The sequence below is a fragment of the Biomphalaria glabrata genome, chromosome 4 (assembly GCF_947242115.1).
Source record: "Biomphalaria glabrata chromosome 4, xgBioGlab47.1, whole genome shotgun sequence".
Taxonomy (NCBI): Eukaryota; Metazoa; Mollusca; class Gastropoda; family Planorbidae; genus Biomphalaria; species Biomphalaria glabrata.
In genome coordinates, this window is record NC_074714.1 from 14,622,597 (window position 1) to 14,646,395 (window position 23,799).

At 34.8% G+C, this 23,799-nt stretch overlaps 1 protein-coding gene across 1 annotated transcript in view; it reads left to right on the forward strand.

Moving 5' to 3' along the window:
• Window positions 1-23,760, forward strand: part of LOC106054140 (macrophage-expressed gene 1 protein-like) — a 165,197-nt gene extending 141,437 nt beyond the window's left edge. Inside the window, exons 2-15 of the mRNA XM_013209891.2 lie at window positions 7,201-7,400; window positions 9,555-9,692; window positions 11,867-12,072; window positions 12,532-12,668; window positions 14,321-14,480; window positions 16,899-17,130; window positions 17,614-17,755; window positions 18,298-18,442; window positions 19,771-19,888; window positions 20,522-20,645; window positions 20,791-20,942; window positions 21,576-21,707; window positions 22,772-22,862; window positions 23,241-23,760. Of these exons, the coding sequence (XP_013065345.2) occupies window positions 7,236-7,400; window positions 9,555-9,692; window positions 11,867-12,072; window positions 12,532-12,668; window positions 14,321-14,480; window positions 16,899-17,130; window positions 17,614-17,755; window positions 18,298-18,442; window positions 19,771-19,888; window positions 20,522-20,645; window positions 20,791-20,942; window positions 21,576-21,707; window positions 22,772-22,862; window positions 23,241-23,389 (2,091 nt within the window). The 5' untranslated portion in view covers window positions 7,201-7,235 and the 3' untranslated portion in view covers window positions 23,390-23,760. The remainder of the gene's footprint in view (window positions 1-7,200; window positions 7,401-9,554; window positions 9,693-11,866; window positions 12,073-12,531; window positions 12,669-14,320; window positions 14,481-16,898; window positions 17,131-17,613; window positions 17,756-18,297; window positions 18,443-19,770; window positions 19,889-20,521; window positions 20,646-20,790; window positions 20,943-21,575; window positions 21,708-22,771; window positions 22,863-23,240) is intronic.
• Window positions 23,761-23,799: the final 39 nt, after the last annotated feature.

The window sequence follows — 23,799 nt, forward strand, 5'->3', positions numbered from 1 at the left end:
GCCATTTTTTTTTCATCTAATATATAAATATGATTATGTAGAATGCCTTTTGATATTTTTGACATGTTATTAATGCGTTTATCGTATTTCCTCTTCCACTTTACATTCTTGATGAGAAATCTTATAATATATTGTAAATCTGGGAGTATACTTAGCTATACCGCTTCTAAAGGATGTGGGGGATATTATAATAATACCCTGTGCATGACGTAATGATCAAAGGCCAAAGTGTGGTTGAAGTAGTGGAAATCTTTTGAAAGATGTGAGCGATTAGAATACTTATGACCATGCCGCAGTCATCAAAGGCCAAGGTGTGGTGGAAGTATTAGAAATCATTGAAGAGATGAGAACGATTAGAAATATTAGGATACTTATGATCATGCCACTAAAAACTCCTGACGACCATCTTTCTCTTTATTTTATTTTTAAATCGCTCTTTCTTGAAAATGGGCGCGTCATTTTTAGCCTTGAAATAAGGTTTTATTTTTTATACTAAAGTCTGACTTCACCCATCCTCATGATATCATGTAGACTATATAAGTTTTGCTTTAATTCCCTTTAAACATTTATGTTGTTAATTGTGTTATAGGACTTTATCGGTATTTATTTCATATTTCTATCGATATTTGATTTCTCCACGTATATGTAAATTTGGTTATTGATATTCAATTTAGATATCAACACTGGTATATTTATGCGGACATCAATACTTTTTTATAAAATATTTCCGTCATGCTTACGCTTCTATAGCCATTAAAATTGATTGAGTGCTTAGTGGAAATAAACGTACATGTAGGGTATGACTCTCTCTTTCTCTCTCTCTCTCTCTCTCTCTCTCTCTCAATGCCACTAGGCGTCGATATGTTCTAAATTTTCCCATTCCCCTCTATCTGATTGGCGTAGATAAACACAAAAACACTTTTTACACGACCTCTATATTTATACATGTTACATTTTAATTGCTTTTAATGGCATTTTATTTTATTCTTATCTAATGCATTACACGTTTTGTCATGATCAGATGATGAAATGACCAGGGAATGAAATGACCAGGGAATGAAATGATGGGGATGATATGACCGGGTATTCTGCTTTAAAAAAAGAAAATAAATCAATTAGTTTGAATATAATTTGAAACAACAATTAATAAGCAGTTTTTCATATGATCGCGTGAACTGCAGACAAATATTTTACACATGGAAGAATAACCTCAAGAAATATAAAGAATGTTTTTTAGCGGCCCCCGAAAGGGGAAAAGACGCTATTAGTTTTGTGCGAAATGTCTGTCCGTCTGTCCCGTTTAGATCTCGTAAACTAGAAAAGATATTGAAAATCCGACATCACAATATTTTAGACCATTCAAAGTTCTGATGCAACGGCTATTTTTTTTTTCCTGAAAGCGAAAAATCTCATTTTTAAAATCAGTTATGCAAGCAGTTTTTTAAAGAGAAAAAGCTAATTAGTATGCATTATAAGTTAGACCTAATGTAAGACGAATAGTAATTTTATAAACTTCATTTTCTTATGTACAGAGTATGATTGTATCTCCATAGTAAAAACTGAATAGCGCATATCTGAGGTTTCCTTTAAAAAAAAAAAAAAGCCTTTTCAAAACAATTACATTTTGTAAGACCAGGAGAGGCTCGGTAAACCTGGAGAAGACTGGGATTTTCAACTTCGGAATCCTTGGGCGCCTCTGAGCCTACCCAGCTCTAATGGGTACCTGACATTAGTTGGGGAAAAATAAAGGCGGTTGGTCGTTGTGCTGGCTACAAGACACCCTCGTTATCCGTAGGCCACAAAAACAGATGGATTTTACATCATCTGCCCTATAGACCACAAGGTCTTAAAGGGGAACTAATTAGGCCAGGTTCACATCTAACTTTGCATTCACTTGCACCTATCTTTTGATCTGCAGCACCATTGGGGCACTACACAAGATCTGTCAATCTTCTTTTTCCATTCTTATCTCTCATTTGTCTTTGATATAAATTCATTTGGAAGTTCTTTCTGAAAATATTGAAGCCTGCCTGGGTGGACCACTTCGGGGGCTGATTTTAAGTTTGTGTTTCCACACAAACTGTCTTTGTAACCTTGTTTTATTTTTTTTTTAAAGAATGTTTTTTTTTCTTGAGGCTTTGAATAAGGGATTTATATATTTACATCTTACTTCACCTTCACTTTCACCTATCCTTTGGACTGCTGAAACGTTGGGGCACCACATAAGATCTGTCAATCTTCTTTCTCTATTCTTCTCTGTCATTAGCCTTTGATAGAATTTCATTATGATATTATTTAAGAAAATATTAAAACTTGCCTTTTTACCTGCCTGGGACTATTCTGAGTTTGTGTTTCCACACAAACTGTCTATGTAGCCTTTTTTATCATGTAAACATTAGTTCATATGTAATTAAATGTCTACTTTATTCATAATTTTTTTACATTCATTCATTCCTTATGCTAGGACAAATTTGTACAAATGCTCCTTCTTCCCTTGTGCTAATAAAGCATGGACAGTGTTGCCTAAGCTAGCCAGAAAAACCAGTGACTTGGCGGAATTTATGTCATTGGATAACATGCATGCCTAGATGAATGATGCGTAGAACGTAATCATCTTATTTTTTTAAGTAACGTCTGTTTGCACAATCTATGTAAAGCTAATACAAAGACTATGTATATGGTTTAATTTCCTTGTATTAATTATAAGAGTAAGAAAAAAAACAACTTATGTATATGCTATATATCAGTGATGCTCAACCTAATTCGACCTGCGGGCCATTTTAACTTTCGACACGCGTGTCGCGGGCCACATCAACAAAAAGGTAAAAAAACAAAAATGAAATCAAAATTCACCTGAAACGATTTAAAACTATTGGATCTAGTACTGACATTAATTTAATGGGATATTTAAAGTATATCATTAAAGTATATCATTTTTTTACGCATCTAAAAATGGCTTCATTTCTCTACTTAAAATGTGAGCAACATTTTAGTTAACTTTATCACCAACTTATTTTCTTATCTCTTTTTGGTAAATGTTCCCATCGACCCTCCATTCTCTTGGCGTAGTTTAACCAATCTTTTATACGCAGCTCAAACCAAGAAGGCCTTCATATTTGTTTTATATTGCCGCTGTATATGTTGCTGTTTCTGAGACAGTCTGACTTTCTTTACAAAACAATTATGTTGACTTATGTTCCACAAAAAGATCCATTCACTTTTTCTGGTAGACTCTACATTCAGAGTTCCATTTCATAAACTCATAAACGCACACTCGTTAAACGTCATGGTACCAATCCATCAGAGAAAAAGTGAGGGCCCTAACGAAGATAAAGATACATTTTCAATTTTTTTGAAGGGAGGAGGATTTTTTTCTACTTTTTGTGCCGACGTTTCGGCGCGCCGGATGGAAGCACGTCGCGGCCGGTTCTGGCCCGCGTGCCGTACTTTGGGCATCACTGCTATATATCATTAACAATGAAACATTATTGTTGTAATTCAAAGCTTGTTGGTTTTTGATTGACTATTACTTCACACTGTCAGACCTGGGAACATTCAAACGCATTTGACTGCATCGTTCTCTATATTCATTACTGGTTGATATTTTACACAATTACATTTACTAGTCACTAAGACAGGTAGCAACCAACTATAGTAGAGTCTCATAGAGTTGAAATCTAATGATTATATATTAAAGAAAATATATTAATGTTTTACATAAAGATCCATTGTGAATTAAACTTAAATGAAATCAAATTAGTCTTTACTTTTAAATTGATTTTATATATCAGTGTAGAGGAGGGGAGAGGAATAAAATATTTGCATGTATTTTTAATTATATTATAGCCTAACATAACGTACGTAAGTTAATCAATACAATATACAAAAAAAAACTATTAAGGTGCTAATAGTCCCAGCAGAACCAGTTTATGTTATCAAACTATAATTTATTAGTAAGATTATTGTAAAAAAGTACAATTTTATTGAATTATTTTCTAGTGAGTTAATGGTTCATTAAACTTAAATATTCAATAGAAATCTACGTGAAGAATAGTTTAGCTATTTTAGGTGCCGAAAGTACTCGAGTACATTCTGATACCAACAATTATTGGTCCGACAAGAACGAGAACAACACAATGTCAATGGGTGCTAAATGTTTGTTGTATTATGGAGATAGGGGAGACTACTTTTTGGACATTTGTTTAACGACGTTAAAATAGTAGATCTGTGTTAAATCACGTCTAATGAAGCACATAATGTAGACACATTGATATTTGATAAACATTTCTGTGAGAGCTAATGTATATTTGAATCTTTTTATTTTATTACAGCAAAATAATGTTATAAAATACAGACGTTAATTCATTAAAATAAAGATATCCAGAATATGTTGTGTTAGAGTTTTAAAAAAAATTAGTAGAAGTTTGGAATATGTAGACTGCATTGTGCTCTTTTAACATGTTGATCTAAATAACTGAAGTTATTTGTTAATATATTAATTGTTATTAAAATAAACGGAATTGTGGTGATTATGTTTGTATATAGGATTGTAAACAGCATTTGATACAACATGGGTTATACGATTCAAGGAATTCTATGTTTATTTATTAATTTTACAATTTTTCATTGGTCCATTGGTTGGGACAGAGTGACGGCGCTTGAAGTTTTGTTATTGTTGTTGTTAGAGGCCTGAGTTATGGAACCTGGTCGTACGATATGAGTAATATAGAAGTCAGTTTTATAATTATGTATATATTCATTTAGTTAACGTTTGAGGCGTTGTCTTCAGCTATAGCTACCCTGATTTACTTTTATTAAAGTTATATTTTTGTTGTTAATTCATCTCTGGCGTCTCTTGAGTTATTGAAAGAAGTATTACTAGTACGTTCTGTGTCAAGTATAATTCCAGTAAAGAGTTCACAACAATCACAACAGGAATAGATTAACAAAACTAAATACCAATGTCTAATAACAAACTTTTGTTATAATTTTTTTTATTTATATTTTTTTTCCCAGAGTAAGTGTTCGCTATTTATTTATAGAGTTATATTCTATAAAATTTATGATCACTATTTAATTCCTCATATTTAAAAGTATTTATCTTGCTAGCTAGCAAGATAGGTAGATAGATAGAAAGATATAAATAGATACATAGAAAGAGATAGATATAGTTTGTGATTTTAACAGTTATCGTATTTATCACAATGACATGACGTTACAGCAAATTGGATAGAAGTATGAAGTCAAATAAAAAAATACATTTTTTAATTTATAATTTATTTGCTTTACATGGCTTTGGTAAATTTAAAAATAATAAGCTTAACAAATTTATAGTAAGGCATATCCAATTAATATTACAGTACAAGGACAGTACAACAATTAAATTAAATATTTCCGTTTGATTACAATAATATAGATAGTAAATATCTCTTCTGAGTTGAACCGCCATACGGAATGCAAAGTAGGCAGCGCAGTATTTCCTGTCAGGGAAAGATAAGCAAGGTTCTCTCTCTATAAGTCTTTCTTTAGAAGTTATATTTACATTGTTCTCACAGGTTGGAAGTTTCCCTCGCAACAAGAATTCACTTCCTAGCAGACTTGTGTACTATACATACTTTAAGATTTATGTGCATGATAGTAAAGGTATATAGACTTCTTTTCAATCATCGATTCAACCAAATAGTCTGACTTGTATTTTATTATCTCTCTACCACAGCACGCGGAGGTACAAATGTAAACAGATTGAGGAATAAAGTCATATCGGAACTTAAGAATGTTTTCTCGTGGTAACTGGGCGTACCTTACCTCTTCCCTTGTATAGCCTTATCAAATGATGAGATAAAGTTTAGTTCAAAGACAAGTAACAGTAACTTGAAACATGGAGTTTTCTCCGTGTGGCCAACGAGATAGTAATTCTTTTCTCGATTTTTGTGATAGGCTGTCCGCCTACCCACCCAGCCTCCAGGTTCCTCCATGACCTGTATTGTAAAAATGACTTTTTTATTTTTTTCGACCTTTAATGAGGTCGGCGTAACAGAGAAATATAAGCGCTATACAAATTAATTCAGGCGCCATTCCAACCTAGCCGTTAAAGAGGAAAGAATCCGGCAGCAGATGATCTCTGAAAGAGAGAAGTGGAGAGCTCTCTTGAAGGTGGCGGAACACACATTTGAGCATCAAAGAGAAGATCCAGTCGACGACTTCAGAAGAAGACAAAAAGAAAACTCATGTAGATCTCATGAAGGAAACAACAATAACGTCATTTACGTGATGAATATAAAAAAATGGGCCTGTATTTTTAAGTTGGCAACTTTAAGAATCTAATAAATTAAAATTAAAAAAAATAAAAATGTTCCCTTTATTTGAACTCAGTCCTGATAATCAGTTAAAAAATATGCTTTAAAAAAATTATTTTTTATTATCTGTGTGTCAAAATGGTCAGTTTGAATTGTGAAACAAAAAAAATAGAAAAAAGATTTGAGATGAGATGGTGTTTCTTGTATAGACTGAACTTCTTACGATCTGATGTTTCCAAATGTACAGTCAATACACACTTATGCAGCTACAATATGATGATTCAGTTACATTACAGTATGCTCAAGAAAAAAGACTATTTAATTTTTGATGTATGTGCTATCCACCTGACGACTACAAAGTTCTAACAAGCTTGGCATATAGACCCAGCCAGCTCTGATTTACATGACGAATAGATAACATCGCCCTCGAGTACTTGACATCTAGATCACCTAGTCCTAACATGAATGACATCTTGACTAACTAGTTTTAACGTACTTGACATCTAGTCCTAACTTAATGTCATGTAGCCCAACCATACATGTCATCTGGACCACATTAGCCAAAGCACCTGACATCTAGATGATATCAAGATAACACAGGTATAATCTAAAAATGGTATCTAAACTATACTGTCATCTACCAGGAGAACGAATGAAGTTAATTATTTCTCTAAGCACAATGTATCATTTAAACCTGATGTGAGATGTGTCTGATGCCATTGAGAAGTTATCAACTTTATAATTCCTTGTTCCAAGATACTGTTTCAGAGCCCTGACAGATTAATATCTAGCAAACATAAAGTACCAAATCTGACCAGGAAGTGAAATACTATGCTTATGTGACTAGGGGAAAGATTTAACTTAAAAGATTTATAGCGTTGATCTTATACCTCATTGTATGTAGGCTCAGTGAGTGTTGCATTGTAAAATCTCAAAAACATGTCTGTTTGTAAAGTTTTTCTTCTTTGGATTGCCTTAATCTCCCAATGCATTGGATTAGAATCAGAGCAGCCGGTTTCTTACCAATCTGACTGGCCGTTTGGTGACCCGAAACGATGCTTGGACAATGCCAAAATTGGAAAATTAAACTTAGATCTTTTTGAGGTAAGATTTAAGTTATATATTTTTTTTCATCATGAAGATATTACTTGATGAAACAGATATTTTGTTTTGACCTACTTACAATGCTCACTATACAGCCTACGTGTCACTATTGTAGAACGTTGACAGAGTGGCCTGGGTGGCTGGAGTATATAAATAGAACTCAATACTTCATTTCGATTATTGCAATCTAGTTTTCAGTCCCATATTCTCGTTCCAATTTAATCATATCTTCTGTAGAAATGCTAAGCCAGTACACCAGATTCTAGTGGGAATGACCAGATTCTAGTGGGTATGACCAGATTCTAGTGGGTATGACTATTTTAACTTTCTCCATATTTGTTATTCAAATGTTGAATGTTTTAGAACAGTGTTTCCCAAACTGTGTTTTCCGCGGAACCCTAGTGTTCCGCAAGTCCTGACTAGGTGTTCCACGAACTACTTAACAAATTAACTAGTAGGCCACCACGGGAGTTAATCTCTCTAGCAAGTGTTCCGCTAGATACTCAGAATGTGCAAAGTGTTCTGCTGCGACACCTCCATATCTATTTTTTCAAGAATACATAGAAACTTTACCAATATAGAAGCATGTGTGATTTGAAGTTTTAATTCACAGTAAAATTACATTTATCTAGGTATGGAGCTGCTATCCTCAATCTGTCTGTCTGGTACAACGTTTCTACGTTCTCTTTTACTACACTTAATCTCGGATCAAACTGAAATTTTGCACAATTATTTTTTTTACCTGACTAAGCAAGAATCGATTAAAAAAGGTGAATTAACTATTGGAAATTAATTATTTTGTTTGGTATCAAACAAGGGAAAGAAATTGTACTTGAAAGATTTGGTGATATAAATTGAATTAGTCCCATTGAAGAGGTCTGAGCCCTAAGTTTTTTAAAAATGCATTTAAAAAAGCGATCACGATAGCATTAACGGGGATACCACCTTCCCAACTGGTCCAGAGAAGTGTTAGGATCAAAGCGCAAGGAGAAAGCTAAGAGCATTAAATTGCGTTAAACAAAAACAATAGGTAAAAATATTTCGAATCGATTTACTATAGTTAATATATATCTATTACAAATTTAATCACATAACTTATTATTATTATTATTATAGCTTTTATATATAGCGCTACTTTCATGCTTATAGCATGCTCAGAGCGCTTTTGGTTCAATCTCTTTTGTGGACCAGTGGGGGGGGGAGGGGGTATCTAGGAGTTGGTTTTCCGTGCTGCCTTTAGGCGCAAACTAATACAAACTAATTGAAACTATTACACTTATTATAAGCTTTTTTTTTTTAAAGTATTTTTTTACGTTTGACTTTGGAATGATCAACCAATTGTAATCCTGAGCTCCGAAATTTCAAATTGATAAGCGCATGCGTTTGTGTCAGATCTAGTAGAATGTATGTGAGACAGACCAGATAATACCAAAAAAAAGTCAAATTACTCATGGCCCTCCTTATCTTTCCGTCATACCATTCTGTCCAGCAAGAGGTTTAGGCCAAGACGTAAACATCTGAAGTTGTGAAGGAACTCTCAAACCTGTAAAATATATAGGCCAGTGGAATAGTCTTATATGAATAACATCAAAACATTATGCTAACAAGTTTTATGAATGAATGAACGGCAATGTCTTCGATTCGGAAGATTAAGAATGAAAGCAGTGTGTCATTGTTTCACATGTATTCAACCCATTTTGGACCTATATATTTTCAACATCGTTGTCCGCCGGGGGGGGGGGGGGGCTGTCTAAGTTTTCCTTACGTCTTCTGCGTCTGCCTTCTACCAGGGCTTACCTTTAGGCCTCAAATGGGTGAAAGCTCCCCAACTAGCTCTATCAGAGGCCATTTGCTGCTAGCAACTTTGCTTTATTATATTATGCCAGTGAGGGCAAAATGACGCCTGAGTTGATTTTGTTTGCGCTCATGGGGGACATCTCTGTAACGCCGAACTTATTTTATACTAGTAACATAAACACAACAACAATATTCCTCAAAGCACTTGCAGCGTGCTTCCATATTATAAGTAATGGGTAGTAAGTTCATTAATAAACTGTGTATGACATTGTCACAGAATGTAAATCCTAACTAAATAAGATTCCATATTGTTTTTGTTTACGTGGCTTTTGTATCTCAACAAATGTCTGTCACCAGGTGCTGCCAGGTATAGGCTGGGACAATTTGGTCAACAAAGAAACAAGTCTGGTGGTCAGCTACAACTTTAGTCAATGTAAATTAACTGACGATAGACACTATCTCCTGCCCAATGACGTCATGACAGTACCTATTAAGGTATGAAATAATAATGATTTAAAAAAAAAATATCTTGTATGTCATCTTTCCACATCTGCAATGTTTATAAAATGTTTATAAAATGTTTTACATGTTTCGGGTGTTCAGAGTTAAAAATAATTTACTTTCTAGTCCAAACCTCCCGCAGGACGACGTGGGATGGCAGCGGACTGGATATAAACAAGGGGCCATCGAGACGATGGAATGACAGTGCAGCGCGAATACCGCACGACCAGACAGTCTTTTGTTTGGAATGAGACCTGGTGAACGCCAAAGTTTGGAGCTTATCTTTCGCTTTCATTTATCCACAACTTCTTAACTTCTATCTTTACTTCCTGGACTCTCGAGTGTCAGGTGTTGTCTGCAGTTAAGGTTGGTGGATTTCCTGACATATTTTCCTTAATGTCGTGACCTTGTTTACCTTTCGATTCAGTCATGCATTTGTTTTGTAAGCCGACCAAGGTCAGGTATGACTTTGTTATCGTGTGGACTGAATATGAATTCTTACTTGCAGTAATTAGATCTGATTCTTCAAGAGTAGTAAGTGCAATTGCTCGCATTACTCAACAATAACTGCGCTAAGTCATGTATACACAGTAACGTTGCTAAAGTTGGTGTCATTGAGGCAGAGGAGTAGTGAGGGGGGGGGGGCCCGGAGACACGAAGCCCCTAGCGCCACTCTCCTAAACTGCTACATATAAACATACGTTATAAGCATAAGGAATATAAGTTACACAATGAGACCCTAGTAAACGTTTACTGTATTTTATAGGAACAACTCTAGGTTAGTTCAAGGAAAGTTTCTGACAATTTTAACACTTAGTAGCCCCCGAGAGGGGAAAAGACGCAATTAGTTTTGTGTGGTCTGTCCATCTGTCCGTCTGTCACGTTTTGATCTCGTAAACTAGAAAAGGTAGTGAAAATCCGATATCGTAATATTTTAGACTTTTCAAAGTTCTGATGCAACGGCTACTTTTTTATTATCTGAAAGCAAAAAATCTAATTTTTACAATCAATTATGCAAGCATTTTTTTTCACCTATACACCATTTTATAATTATTTACTAATAGTAACAAACACTGGAGGCTTTTTAGTAAAGGAGGTTATAATTTTCCATATTTCAAAACATTTATGCAAACAGTTTTAGATGTTTTGTAAAAAAAAAATATTTTTTCAACAATTAGCTTTTCTAATTTAAACAAGTTTTGACATACTAAGTACTACATTTACAAAAAATCTATTTAATATACATATAAGTGGAACATAATTGTGAAGAAACAAGTCCTTTTAACGTTTTAAGTTCCTTTTAATTGTGTAGCATTTCAACATTACATATATACACGGTAACGTTATATACAGATACCCAACTTCACTCGCTGACTTCCTCTCTATTTGTTTACACACTCGTCACTTCCCTCAAGTCCCCTAACTCTCGATACCCAACACTTGACCGTGCGTCACGGTTGAACACACAATGACCGTGTCACAACAATAATTTAAAACAACAATTAATACGTAATTTTTCATATTATCGCGTGAAATGCAACGCGCAACAGTAGACATGAAACACTAAAGAATTTTTTTTAAGTAACTTTTTTTTCTTGAGGCTTTGAATAAGAGATTGTCCCTTTACTAAACATTTATATATCAATTAGAAACTCATTATAAGACATCAGTTAGTCCAGGTTAACATCTAATCTCACATTCACTTTCACATATTCCTTCGTCTGCTGGACAGTTAGGGCACCACACAAGATCCATCAACCTTCTATCTCCATTCTTCTCTGTCATTTGCATTTGGTAGAATTTCATTCTGATATTCTTTCTGAAAATTTTGAAACCTGTCTTTTGTACCTGTCTGGGTGGACCACTTCGGAGGCCGATTTTGAGTTTGCGTTTTCACACAAACTGTCTTTGTAACCTTTGTTTACAAATTTAATATTACTTTATATCAACTTTGTGGGACTGGTACACGTTTTGAACCCATTTCTCCCACTTCCCATTTTATTATTTCTGACTCCATGACTCCTTCAAATTTGTTATACTGCTGCGACATTTCAACTGGCTACAGCCATTATTTTGACCGTTTTTAATCTTCTGGATCTATTCCTTCATCGCTACACTAAATACGAAACACCTTAACTGTTATTTGCAACTAAATTATTCAATTACAGGACAGTCATGTACAAACTTTTGCCGAGGTCATTGAAGAGTGGAATGAGGCTAGGTCTATGACTTCTGACACCGTCAACGTCGACGTGGGTCTTAAAGTACCTTTTGTTTCTATTAGCGGGAAATTCTCTTACGAGCACCAACAGTTGAAGACAACACAAATGAAGCACAATGCCATGACCACCAGGGTTCAGCTTCGTTATCAAAGGTAACATTTTGATCTTTGGGGTTTTCTGTCTCCCATTGAATTTTTAAGTGTAACCATTACCACTGGCGGATCCGGGGCTGGGCGGTAGGGGCGATTCTCCTCCTCTCCACGATCTACCCCCGAAATTAAACAATTTACAATTTGTATGCCAATTGTTTACTCGTGTCTATACTATATATAGTGTGTGTGTGTGTGTGTGTGTGTGTGTGTTAATAATTATTTATATTTCAACCAATCACGGCTTCACTTAAAACATGATGGGTATGAGGTGTGGAACAAGCACTCGGCTTCAAAGGGTTTTTATATCAAATGCTGGTTATTTTTTCAGTCTTGAAAATCAAATCTGTACATAGAATATCACTTTTATAGACCCACGCCATTCTAATATGTTCCCAAAAATGTCAAACACTAATATAAGATTCAAAGTCAGTTTTTAAACTCCGCTAATGTTTTTTTCAGATACCAAGTGAAATTAAATATGGATCCTCAGCTTAGTTTACCATTTAAAGACAGACTTTTAAAGATTGGAGAGAAACTTTATGCGAACCAGACAGAATACGCTCGCTATTTAAGTCAGCTGCTTGTTCGGGAATACGGTAGGTATCATTCTAATATATAGTTTTTATAAATTAATGAGGGTTTCATTCTGACATTTACTTTTTATAACTTAATGAAGGTTGTATTCCGGTATATACTTTTTATAGATTAATGAACGTTACATTCTGACCTTTGTTTCTAACAATGAGAAGGATCAGGTATAAACATAGTACTTTTTTTTACTTGATAAGAAGTTACTTTCTAATATATGCTTTACTATTGGGTGGCTGCTTGGTCGTGGGGTGCACGCTCTGGACTGTCGTCTCAATTGTCCCTTTTCGAACCCTGCCCAACGCCCCCTCCCTGCCATCTTGCGGGAGGTTCTAGTTAGGTTGTCAAAATCTATTATTCAAAGGAAACATTCAAAACATGCACGCAAAAACAAAACAAAAAAAAAACAAACAAAGAAGCAAGCAAACAACAACAACAACAAAAAAGTGTCTTTACAAGGAATAATGTTGATATGAAGGATGAGATATGAAGGATGAGATTAAACTTCTTTTAAGTCGTAGCATTCGGTCTAATTTGTGCTGACTTCAAATGTGAGATCCTCGAGAATAAGAGAGTAATAGAAACTAAAGGTAGACAATATTGATGGAGTCAGGAGTCATTGATCTAGCCTCACCCTAACTTTCAAAGAGCTCGGTAAAAGTATCTACACAACACTAAAAGTTATTATGCAAAACAGTTACCTGGGGATATAAAGACTTTTTTTTTGGTTAACGAAATTTGATAATATTTTTTTTTTTTTTAATTTCCCCTTTCAGACCTTGCGATCTAGGAACAGATAATGTAAAGGTCATCTGTTTCTGTTACCTACGGTTAACGAGGGTTTCACGAGGTCAGCACAACGACCTACGGCTTTTACTTTTCCCCAACTATTGTCAGGTGCCCATTTGAGCTGCGTGAACTCAGATGTGTCCTAAAGATCCCGAAATAAAAAAAAATCCAGTCTTCATCAGGATTTAAACCCGGGGCCCTGCCGTTCGGAAGCCAAGCGCTTTACAACTCGGGCACCGGGTCTCCTTGATTAAGAAATATTGCACAGATATTTATTTTAAGATTTAAATATTTGCTTTGCATTGATTTTAAGCTGCAAACAAACGTTAAAATTTTGTATCAATGCAGTAAATGTTCTTTCTGTTCTTACAGTTTTGTACAAATGTTTGTCAAATGTTCGACATGTTTCGGATGTTCCTTCCGACCTGAAAATACTCTACTTTCTAGTCCAATTTACTTCCTAGTCCAAACTTCTCGCAGGACGACAAGGGATGACAGGGGACAGGTTATAAACCCATGACCACCAAGACCATGCAGCCATCTAATAGAATTCAAACGAAATAAAAGATTGCAACGTAGTAGCAAATATCAAAAGTGTGTACTCATTATAACACGTTGAATGTTAACTTAAACCGTTTAATTTACAACTTTCCACTTATTTTCTCTACACTTACTAAGAAACATTGTTGATTCGAGCATGTTTGGTTTACATGTTTGGGAACTGTAGCCCAAACCTCCCGCAGCAACAAACACCTTTATTTTTTTCGAAATTTTGGACTAGCAAAAAACTTTCATTGATAGTTTTATAAAAAAAAACATACAAAAAGTTAACTACCTTCATCTCAAAGTAAGATGTTACTTATCTTTACAGGAACTCACGTACTGACGAGCTTAACTGCTGGTGCAGCCCTTGTAAAAGACGATTACTTGGACAGATCTTTTGCTCAGCTTACGTCTGACGAAAGATCCTCCATTCTAGTAGCAGCAAGTGCATCCTTCTTTGGAGCCTTTCACGTTGACACGTCATACAGGTAACCCTTGACAACCAGCTTTTAGTTCTCTATGTCTCCTGAATAAAAACAAAATATAAACAACTTTATTTTTCAAAAACAAAGCTAACGTTGTGTGCATTTGTATCCATTAGTATTGATCAGCCATTTAATTTGTAATAGATCTAGAGTTTAATCAATACTAACAGTACCAAATCTGTGACATTGGAAATATTTTTACCATTTTTTTTCCGCTAAGCGCAATTTCCTGCTTTTAACTTTCTCAATGCGCTATGATCCTATCCCTTGTCTTGATCAATTGGGAAAAGGGTGGGGGGGGGGAGGAGAGAGAAAGAAGGGGCAATGTTACCACGATTGCTTTTTAGATGCATTTATGCAAAAAAAAAAAAAAAAAGTTGAGCGACTTGCCTTGGCGCAGACCTCCTCAAACTAACTCTAAACAAATTACAAAGGGGGCTAATTCAGTTTATTTCGCCACATCAGTATATATACAATTTCGTTCCCTTGTTCAATACCAAACAAAATAAATAATCACCAATAGTTATCTAATTGAATATTTTTTTTATTGGGTATGGAAGAAATAACATGTTCAAACTTTTTACAGACAGACAGACAGAGTGACTTGTTATAAGCTGTATAAAAATGGACCAAGGTCCACAGAATATCTCACAAGTTAAAACGTCGTTGGAAGAAAAATCAATGTAAAAAGAAAATCCTGGATTTGAAAAACACTTAAAAAATGATTTCCATGAATATTTTTTTACCATTCCTCTTATTAACTTGCAAGCTCGTCACGGGTTCAAGAACTGGAACCTGGACACAAATTTATAAAAAAATTCAAACCATTTTATATCTTGTGTCTGTTACTATTAATAGTTAATAGTTGTAAAAGAAGTGTATTTTTATGAAAAACATTTGTTGCATAAGTGATTTAAAAATTAGATTTTTCGCTTTCAGAAATTAAAAAAGTAGCAGTTGCATCAGAACTTTGATTGGTCTAAATTATTATGATGTCGGATTTTCACTATCTTTTCTAGTTTAAGACATCTAAACGGGACGGACGGACAGACATTCAACACAAAACTATTAGCGTCTTTTTCCCTTTCGGGGGCCTCTAAAAATGGACAGTTTAGCTAATCAGTGGAGTAGCTAGGTTGGGAGGGGGTCAAAATGTGAAAATCCCACCGAGCCCCCACTTGAAGGGATCCCCCATTTGAGTGTCGTAAATTTTTTTTTATATTAAATTAGGTCATTATCTCATGTCATGATGTCGAATGTCAAAATGCAAGGGCCTCTAAAGAGGTCAATCCCAGGGTCCCACAAATTGACCACAAAGTGTAAACTCCAGATTGAGGTTAAAATTTGTGAAAATGTAATCATCTTTAAATTAAAATTGGGTCTATTTGTTCGTTGGGATTCTTGTATTCATTAACAAGTGAAATAAATAAATAGAAAAGTTCACTACTATTTAGGGCAACGTGTTATAACCATCTAGCCCGGGCATGCTGCCCTGCCTCATAGTGGCGCCCGGGTGGAAACGATCGTAGGAGGAAACGATTAGGCTAAAGGGTAGCAAAACAAGATTCCCGTGGGGGTGCCTAAGGGGGCGCAAGAGCATCCTCATTGCTCTGTGCGGAGTTGTAAAAAAGCTCCCACAACCTTGTCACAATTTAGGCGCCATTCCTCAAGGGGCCGTTACATAAATGGCGTGTCCTGCACGGTTAGCCTGGTATAGAAAAGGAAAATGGCAGGGGTCCCGGTGCACGCGAGTCTGACACCCGCCATTCAGGCCGTGAAAGGGAGCTCTTGTTCACTTTTGCTGGCTTAGAGTTCCAAGAAGGAGAAGAAGAAGATAACTATCTATATATAGAATATATCTGCATATGAGTGCGTCCAGGCCGCATTTACAATTGATCTATTTAATTATAGTGAAATTTCCCTCTCTCACCCTCCCTCTCTATCTTTCTTGGCTAAATTGCCGTCGACAAACTACATCAAAGTAAAGCCATTCGTTATAAAGATGTATTTATAATGTGAAGATGTATACCAAATTTTAATTTACCTAATAATTAGCACGTTTTGCATCAGCAATGCCCAAACTACTGCCCGGCGGCTACATTTGGCTCTCCTGAAACTGCGACAAAATAGCAGAATAAAACGTAATAGGCTCAGTTCCATTGGGCTCGCTGGTGTTTCTGGTGATTCGCGTGTTGGAAATGTCAATGGCCTCAACGTCGAAAAAGCACCACGAGATATATTTAAATATATCTTCTTCCAAGTTTTCTAAAACTGCCTAATTTACTAACAAATAAAATCTTGAAAGCATTTTTAAATAGAACATTGATGTAAATAGTTAGTCCCTAAATTAAAAGTAGAGACTCAAGCTTGGAGATGTAGTTGTACATAAAATTACTATTTTTTCCAACTTTTTCAAATTAGCCACAAAAGTGAAAGCTCAAGTAACAGCGGCTATGACAAGAGTGTACAACAGTCATACATCTACACATTTGGAGGGCCCAAGTTTAAAACCAACATGGAAGTCGACCAATGGGCTGACGGCGTTGACTCAAACTTGGTCGCAATGGACAGAGCTGGCGATCCACTTTACTTTTTTATCACACCTCAAACATTACCAGAACTTTCCGACTTCATTGTTGAGAGTGTAGCGAAGGTGAAACTATTTATGTAGATTGTTTTTGTTTAGGTAAATTGTTTATTCAAATCTTCTTTTTCCCTTTGTAATTTCTCATGTAACTAAGTAGGCCAATCCTAGATACGCATCTGCTCTCACAGGCTAGATATTTGTCATCTCCAGGTACTACAGTGTTTTCAACCTTCTTCTACTTCTGACTCACTACAATAACACAACTGTTCAGTCTCACTCTCTGGCGTCGTCTCCCTTAACTAAGACCAAGTGAAAATATCATTTATATTGCATCATTCACAAACAATAACCTCTTCACACCGTTACCATATAACACACACACACACACACACACAAATACACACACACACTCCATAACAAGAGGTTTAAAGACTTTTTGAAAAGCGCTGTCTAAAAATATATCGTATAAATGAGTACAAAATGAAACTACACTACTAGTGCTCAGTAAAAGTATGTCATCATAATTATGTTTCACACTTTCACATTCAGATGGTTCAAGAAGCGATAGAGACTTACTATGAAATGAACACCGTCAGAGGATGTACAAAACTGGGAGAACCAAATTTCAGCTACTCTGCGAATTTCAATGATGGAAATTGTAAAGAAGTGTCTACCAATTTAATGTTTGGAGGTAAGTTAAGTTTTAATCTACTTACATAAATATCAAAGACTCTAAAACAAAGATTCACTGCTGCAGGGTTGAACGACTGTCGAACCTTAATATGCCTTTATATGCAAGCGTTTTTTAACGTTTTAATTTAGCATTGTCCCAGATTTGTCTTCAACTCCAACTCTTGACAAATAGTAGAACAAAGTATAACTTTTTTTTCTATTTTCATATTTATTTATTCGCTTATCTAAATTTCTTATCTAATTTACCGAAGTAAAGATTTATAATCAGTAACAAGCTATTAACTAGTGATACTAATTTGTAGAATATCGTTTATGTTTATTATATAACAGCACACTAGCGCTTAGCGATCAAATTCTTGGGGACTTGAAATAACAATAAGATGGTCCTGATTTCGATTCCTTCTGTTCTATTTTATTATGGTCAATATGATAGTTTATTATTTGTGTTAGCTTTTACAATGATGTTTTGGTAATGCTGAGGTGGACATTTATAGGTTAGAATAAATTTCCGTTTGTTTTTTCTCGTTCTGAACTGACCAGGTGTTTACCAAAAATGTACTCGCCCGGGAGGTAATCCATCGTGTTATAGCCTTTCTTCGCAAGTCAATCCAAAAACCGGAAGCTTTTCTTGTCCTGAGTCTTACAAACCGGTTGCAGTTTACACGTACTATCATAGCTTTTTTGGGTAAGTTTAATTCTATTCAACCATCTTTTCTATAAATAAAGTATCTATTTTTTAAAAAGCTTTTATATAGCGATATGATCCAATCTAATTAGGGGCCATTGGGGGTGTCTGGCAGAAGGTTTTAATAATGTCTTGCGGTGCTCAGTAAACACAACTCTGCTTGAGTCGGGTGTCAAGCCTCGAGTCCCCTTGAGAGGTAGCCAGGCTAAGGCTTAATTGGCATCTCTGTCACATATCCCATTGTTAACTAGTATTTAATTTTTTTTTTTTTTTTTACATTGAGGCTATTTTTTTCGTTTGCAAAGTAACTTGTTTTATAATAATAATAATAGTAATAATTATAATGGTATTATAATACTAATAATAAATATACATACACAATTTCAAACATTCGGTTTGACAAGACTTCTTAGTGTATGAAACATTTTTTTACAAATCTTATATCAACTCACTGTGGATGGCTGCCTGGCAGAGTGGTTTGCGCGCTGGATTGTCTTTCAGATTTATCGATGGTCCCGGGTTCAAACCATGCCCGCTCCCATCCCCGTCGTCCTGCGGGAGGTTTGGACTAGGAAGTAATTATCTTCAATTCTGAAGGAACATCCGAAACATGTAAAACAAACAAAAACATTCTGTCTGTCTGTCTATCTGTCTTTCTGGCCGAAAGTTTCTACACGTTACTTCTCCCACAGCCAATCTCAGATCACGCTAAAATTTTGCACTATTATTTCTTTTACCTGACAACACAAGAATCAATTAAAAAAACTTAACCAATCAGTTAATTAACTATTGGTAATAAATTATTTAGTTTGGTATATCAAACAAGAGAAACAATTTGTACTTGACTGAAGTGGTAGTATAAGCTGAATTACTTCCCTTTATAGACCGTCTCTTGACGCTTAGTGAACACAAACATGAAATAGAAACAATAGATAACTCTACACTCTTCCGTGTTCTTAGACTCTTAGCTAACACAGTGGTTACCGCGTTGAGAAGGCTTTAGCCCACAAGTTACAATTTAGGTCGTTCCCCTTTTTTTTTAAATATATCACCCTTATACCCCCTTCTTTCTCCCCCTACCCCCCTTCCCCCCAACTGTTCCAGACCAGTGGTAGGACCAGAACGTAGTGAAAAAGCTCAAAGCTTGAAACTGTGCGAAACAAAAACAATTGGTAACAAACAATGTCTAATCGCACAGACTTATTGTCGTTAGTCTAGATCTATTACAAATGTAATGACATGACTGATCCAAACTCATTGATATACTTAATATGAACTTTGTTTTTTTTTAACGTATTTTTTTGTATTCTCCTTGTTTTTCCCTTTAGACTTGAAGCTTCCACAAGTTATTGGTGTGCTCCTGTAGGACCAGTCCAGCAAAGTTCGGGCTACTTATTCGGAGGGCTTTATGGCAACGGTGTTATAAACGTCTTAACAGGGGCAATGGTAATAAAAAAAAACAACTTTTAAAATACACAATATTCATAAATTTTATCTTTCGTTTATTAAGAAATGAAGATTTTTTTTTCCTAACAACTGTAATATGTATAGGTAATGAAAGAGTTTTGCCAGAACACTAAGACAGTAATGTCGTACATTTTATGGTCGGGGTTTTTTCTTTGACAGATCAATTTTATAATTCTTCTTTTCAGGCTGAAAACTTTTCATCGGATCAAAAGCCTGGGTGGATGGACACGGTTTTCGAAAACGGCTTCAACGATATCCCCTAGAAATATGACTGTTGATGTATATCTTTGGGAAAAGAATTACTTGCTAATTGGCCATACTGGGAAAACTCTAATTTGATAGTTATAGTTTTCAAAGTAAAATAAAACATGAATTTAATTTGGCTACAGGTCCATACAATCTTTTATTTTGAACAGACATACGTCAGCGTGTTTTCCCGCTTGTAGGCTTTATTCATTTAATCGTTCAATAAATAAACAGACATTCAGTAACTTTTACCCACTGTCTACTAAGTCTATATCTATAGGCCTATAATTAGCATTTTATATAATCTGAGTAGATTTATACATTCGCTTAACCAGGATTTTTTTCTTCTTTTTTCTAAAAAATCAGAATTGCCCAGCGGGATTTTATCCTCGATCTATTTTCTATGATATGTTTATTTGTATAAGTGATGACTTTGAACAACATTCTGGATCATCTATTCCCTTTGGTGGATTTTTCACGTGTAACATTGGTAAGAATCCACTATCAACTTAAATGAGTTACTCATTTCTCTTATATATTTAGCATGTTTTTATAAAATATATTGTTAAAAAGAAAATTATTTTAACATTTAAGTTGTAAATAGTATGTCAAATGAATCATGGTATATTTTGTAGGTAATCCATTAGCGATGGACGCTTATCATACCAACGATCTCAAGGCTTCAAATGGTAACTCTTTGAAGTCATTTCTTGTCGGAAGCGGCGAAGAAGGTTATCCGAAAAAGTGTCCAGACGGATTTAGTCAGCACCTAGTGGCTATCAAAGAGGTGAAATAACAGAGATTAAGTGTACTAATATGTGTCAATATAAATGCGAATCTTATTGCTTAACAAATTGAAGACAAATATGCAAATATAATATGGCAATACCAGAAAACAGTATTTTAATAGAAATTCGGTGAATTAAATTTGGCGAAATTAAGGTAAGTGTGACTCTACTTTGAGCATCTACTTTAAATCTTGTTGGCGGTAACAGCAGCAACATCCTGAAAAGCCTTGTTAGTTCTTTTAGGAACAAGAAACAAAAGTTATGCGTTCAAATGAAGGAAATAAAGAATGAGTATATGAAACATAGAAAGAGAGAGAGAGAGAGAGAGGGAGAGAGCGAGAAAGAAAGAGTGAGGGAGATAGTCGAGAAAGGAAGAAAGAGTGTGGGTGTGTGTGAGAGAGAGAGAGAGAAAGAGAGAAAGAGCGTGGAAGAAATTCGAGAAAGGAAGAAAGAAAGAGAGAGAAATAAAGAAAATAGAGTATGGAATTAAAACAATAAAATAATGTTAATCTGTAGATAAACTAAAAGTCGCTCATTAATTTTTGATTGTGATTATTTCTAAAATTCAGCATAACAATTTTATGATCATCCATATCACGCGTGATTTCTAAAAACATGTTCTATTCCTACAGGGGTGTGCTATTCACTATTGTGTAAGAACTGGTTCCTTGAACTCACCCAATATAACCACTGTCAAAAGACCACCTTTTATGCGGGTTCCAGAGACTTTTAATATGCAAAATATAACTTTCTATAAAAGAAAGGTAACGTGAATAACTTCAAACTAGTTAGATTACATTGTATTGTTAGTTTTTTATTACATTGTATTGTTAGTTTTTTATTACATTGTATTGTTAGTTTTTCATTACATTGTATTGTTAGTTTTTCATTACATTGTATTGTTAGTTTTTCATTACATTGTATTGTCAGTCTTCCAATTTCAAAGTCCTTTGTTATTAACATTGTAACAAAATATGTTCTTCCATTACAAAGTCATTCATTCACAAACATTTCACTTGAATGTATGAGACATGGAGGGAAATTGAAACATAACAATAATAAAATCATTTCCACCACCCCCACTCCTCTGCTAATAATTATATTTCTTTGCTTAAACACTCACTATGACATGTACATTTTAATTCGCGGAGGATCCCGGGGCTTTATGCTAATGAAAAAATTCAATTCTGCACAGTTCATAACATTCTTCCTTGTTTCTAAAGGGACACTTCGTAATGTTTCTAGGGGTGTGTTGACTGACTTGTGAAGCGCCTGGCTACCGACCCAAATACAAATACCAGAGAAGACTGAGTTTTTGACTTTTGGGATTTATTAGGACTCGTCTGTATCCACACAACTCTTGTATCACTACCTGACAGTAGAACGGGAAAGTAAAAGAGTTTGTTTCTTGAGATGGCCACGCGCCATCTTCTTTAACCGTAGACCATAGAAACAGATGAGCTTTACATCATCAGCCCCATGGATAGGAAGATTTGAAAGGGCTACTTTGACAAACTCTTTAAAATGTCTTTGACAAGTATTTCAGTATCCCATTAAGTCAAATATCTGACTAGCGCTGCCCTTCATATTTTGCATGCAGACTTGAATCATCACAAGAACATCAATGTAAAACATGGACATATTGGACAACAGAAGTTTGTCTGTTAATAATTTGTTTAAATCTTTGTCCTCGATATCCATGTTTGTCATAAGTACTTTTTTAAACCTAACATTAGATGCCTTTTATTTTCGTATTCACCAAATTACTTACTCTTGAGATACATGTTTTTATGACCAATAAACACCAGAGTTCTCCATTCTTTTGCAGATCGTAGAAAATGAAAAGTCAATGGAAAATCTCACTAAAGCTGAACATCGATCTATACAGTACTCAGAGCTCCCATCATCTGCTATAGCAGGTAAATACAACAATACACCAGTAATACATCAGTGGTACATCAGTGGTACATTATTTTGTGACTCAAAGTCATTGAAATTTTTAAAAAGGAATAATTTAAAGTATACAATTTAATTTTTTTTTTGCTACTACAGTTTTCAACAATCAGGACATAAAAATATAGTCCGGATTTTTTAAAACGTCAAGTTAAAACTAAAACAGTAAAGAAATTTAAAAAGTTGACTTTGATTTGTTTGAATGCTAATAAAATAATAATTTCAATAAACATCAGAAATACAATTCTTTTCATACATATTATCAATCCTTTGATCTTTTCCTAATCAAGTGATAAATCGTTAATGTAACTCTTTAATTTATTCACATTTATTCACGTGTCTAGGGATAGTTCTTGGAGTACTCCTTGGCTGTGCAGGCATAGCCGTTTTCATTTTTGTTGTGGTCAAAAAACGACTTTTACGGAGAACAACTCTGTATAGAAGACTTTCAGAGGAGAGTCATGTCCTGTATGGATCAGATGTGTCAACTTAAAGTTATGTCCATTGTGGATATGTCATCATAAAGAGAATTCTGTATAGTGTGGATCAAATGTGTCATCGTAAAGAAAGTTCTGTCCATTATGGATCAGATATGTCATCATAAAGATAATTCTGTATAGTATGGATAAGTTATTAGGAAGAGAGTGATCTACTGAATGGGTAAATGCTAAACAAAAAGCTGGTAGATATCTACCGCATTACTCAAAATACATGTAATATAGATGTAATTTCAGTGTGCAGATATTCTTGTATGTCTATACACAAAATACAATAAAATATACAATATTTAGCAATTATCCAATACGTTGCATATGTGCGTTTATGTACTTGGGCTGGTAACTAGAATAAAGTGCTCTTAGTAAATATCATGTGTTCTTCGTTTATTATATCTTCTGGACATTT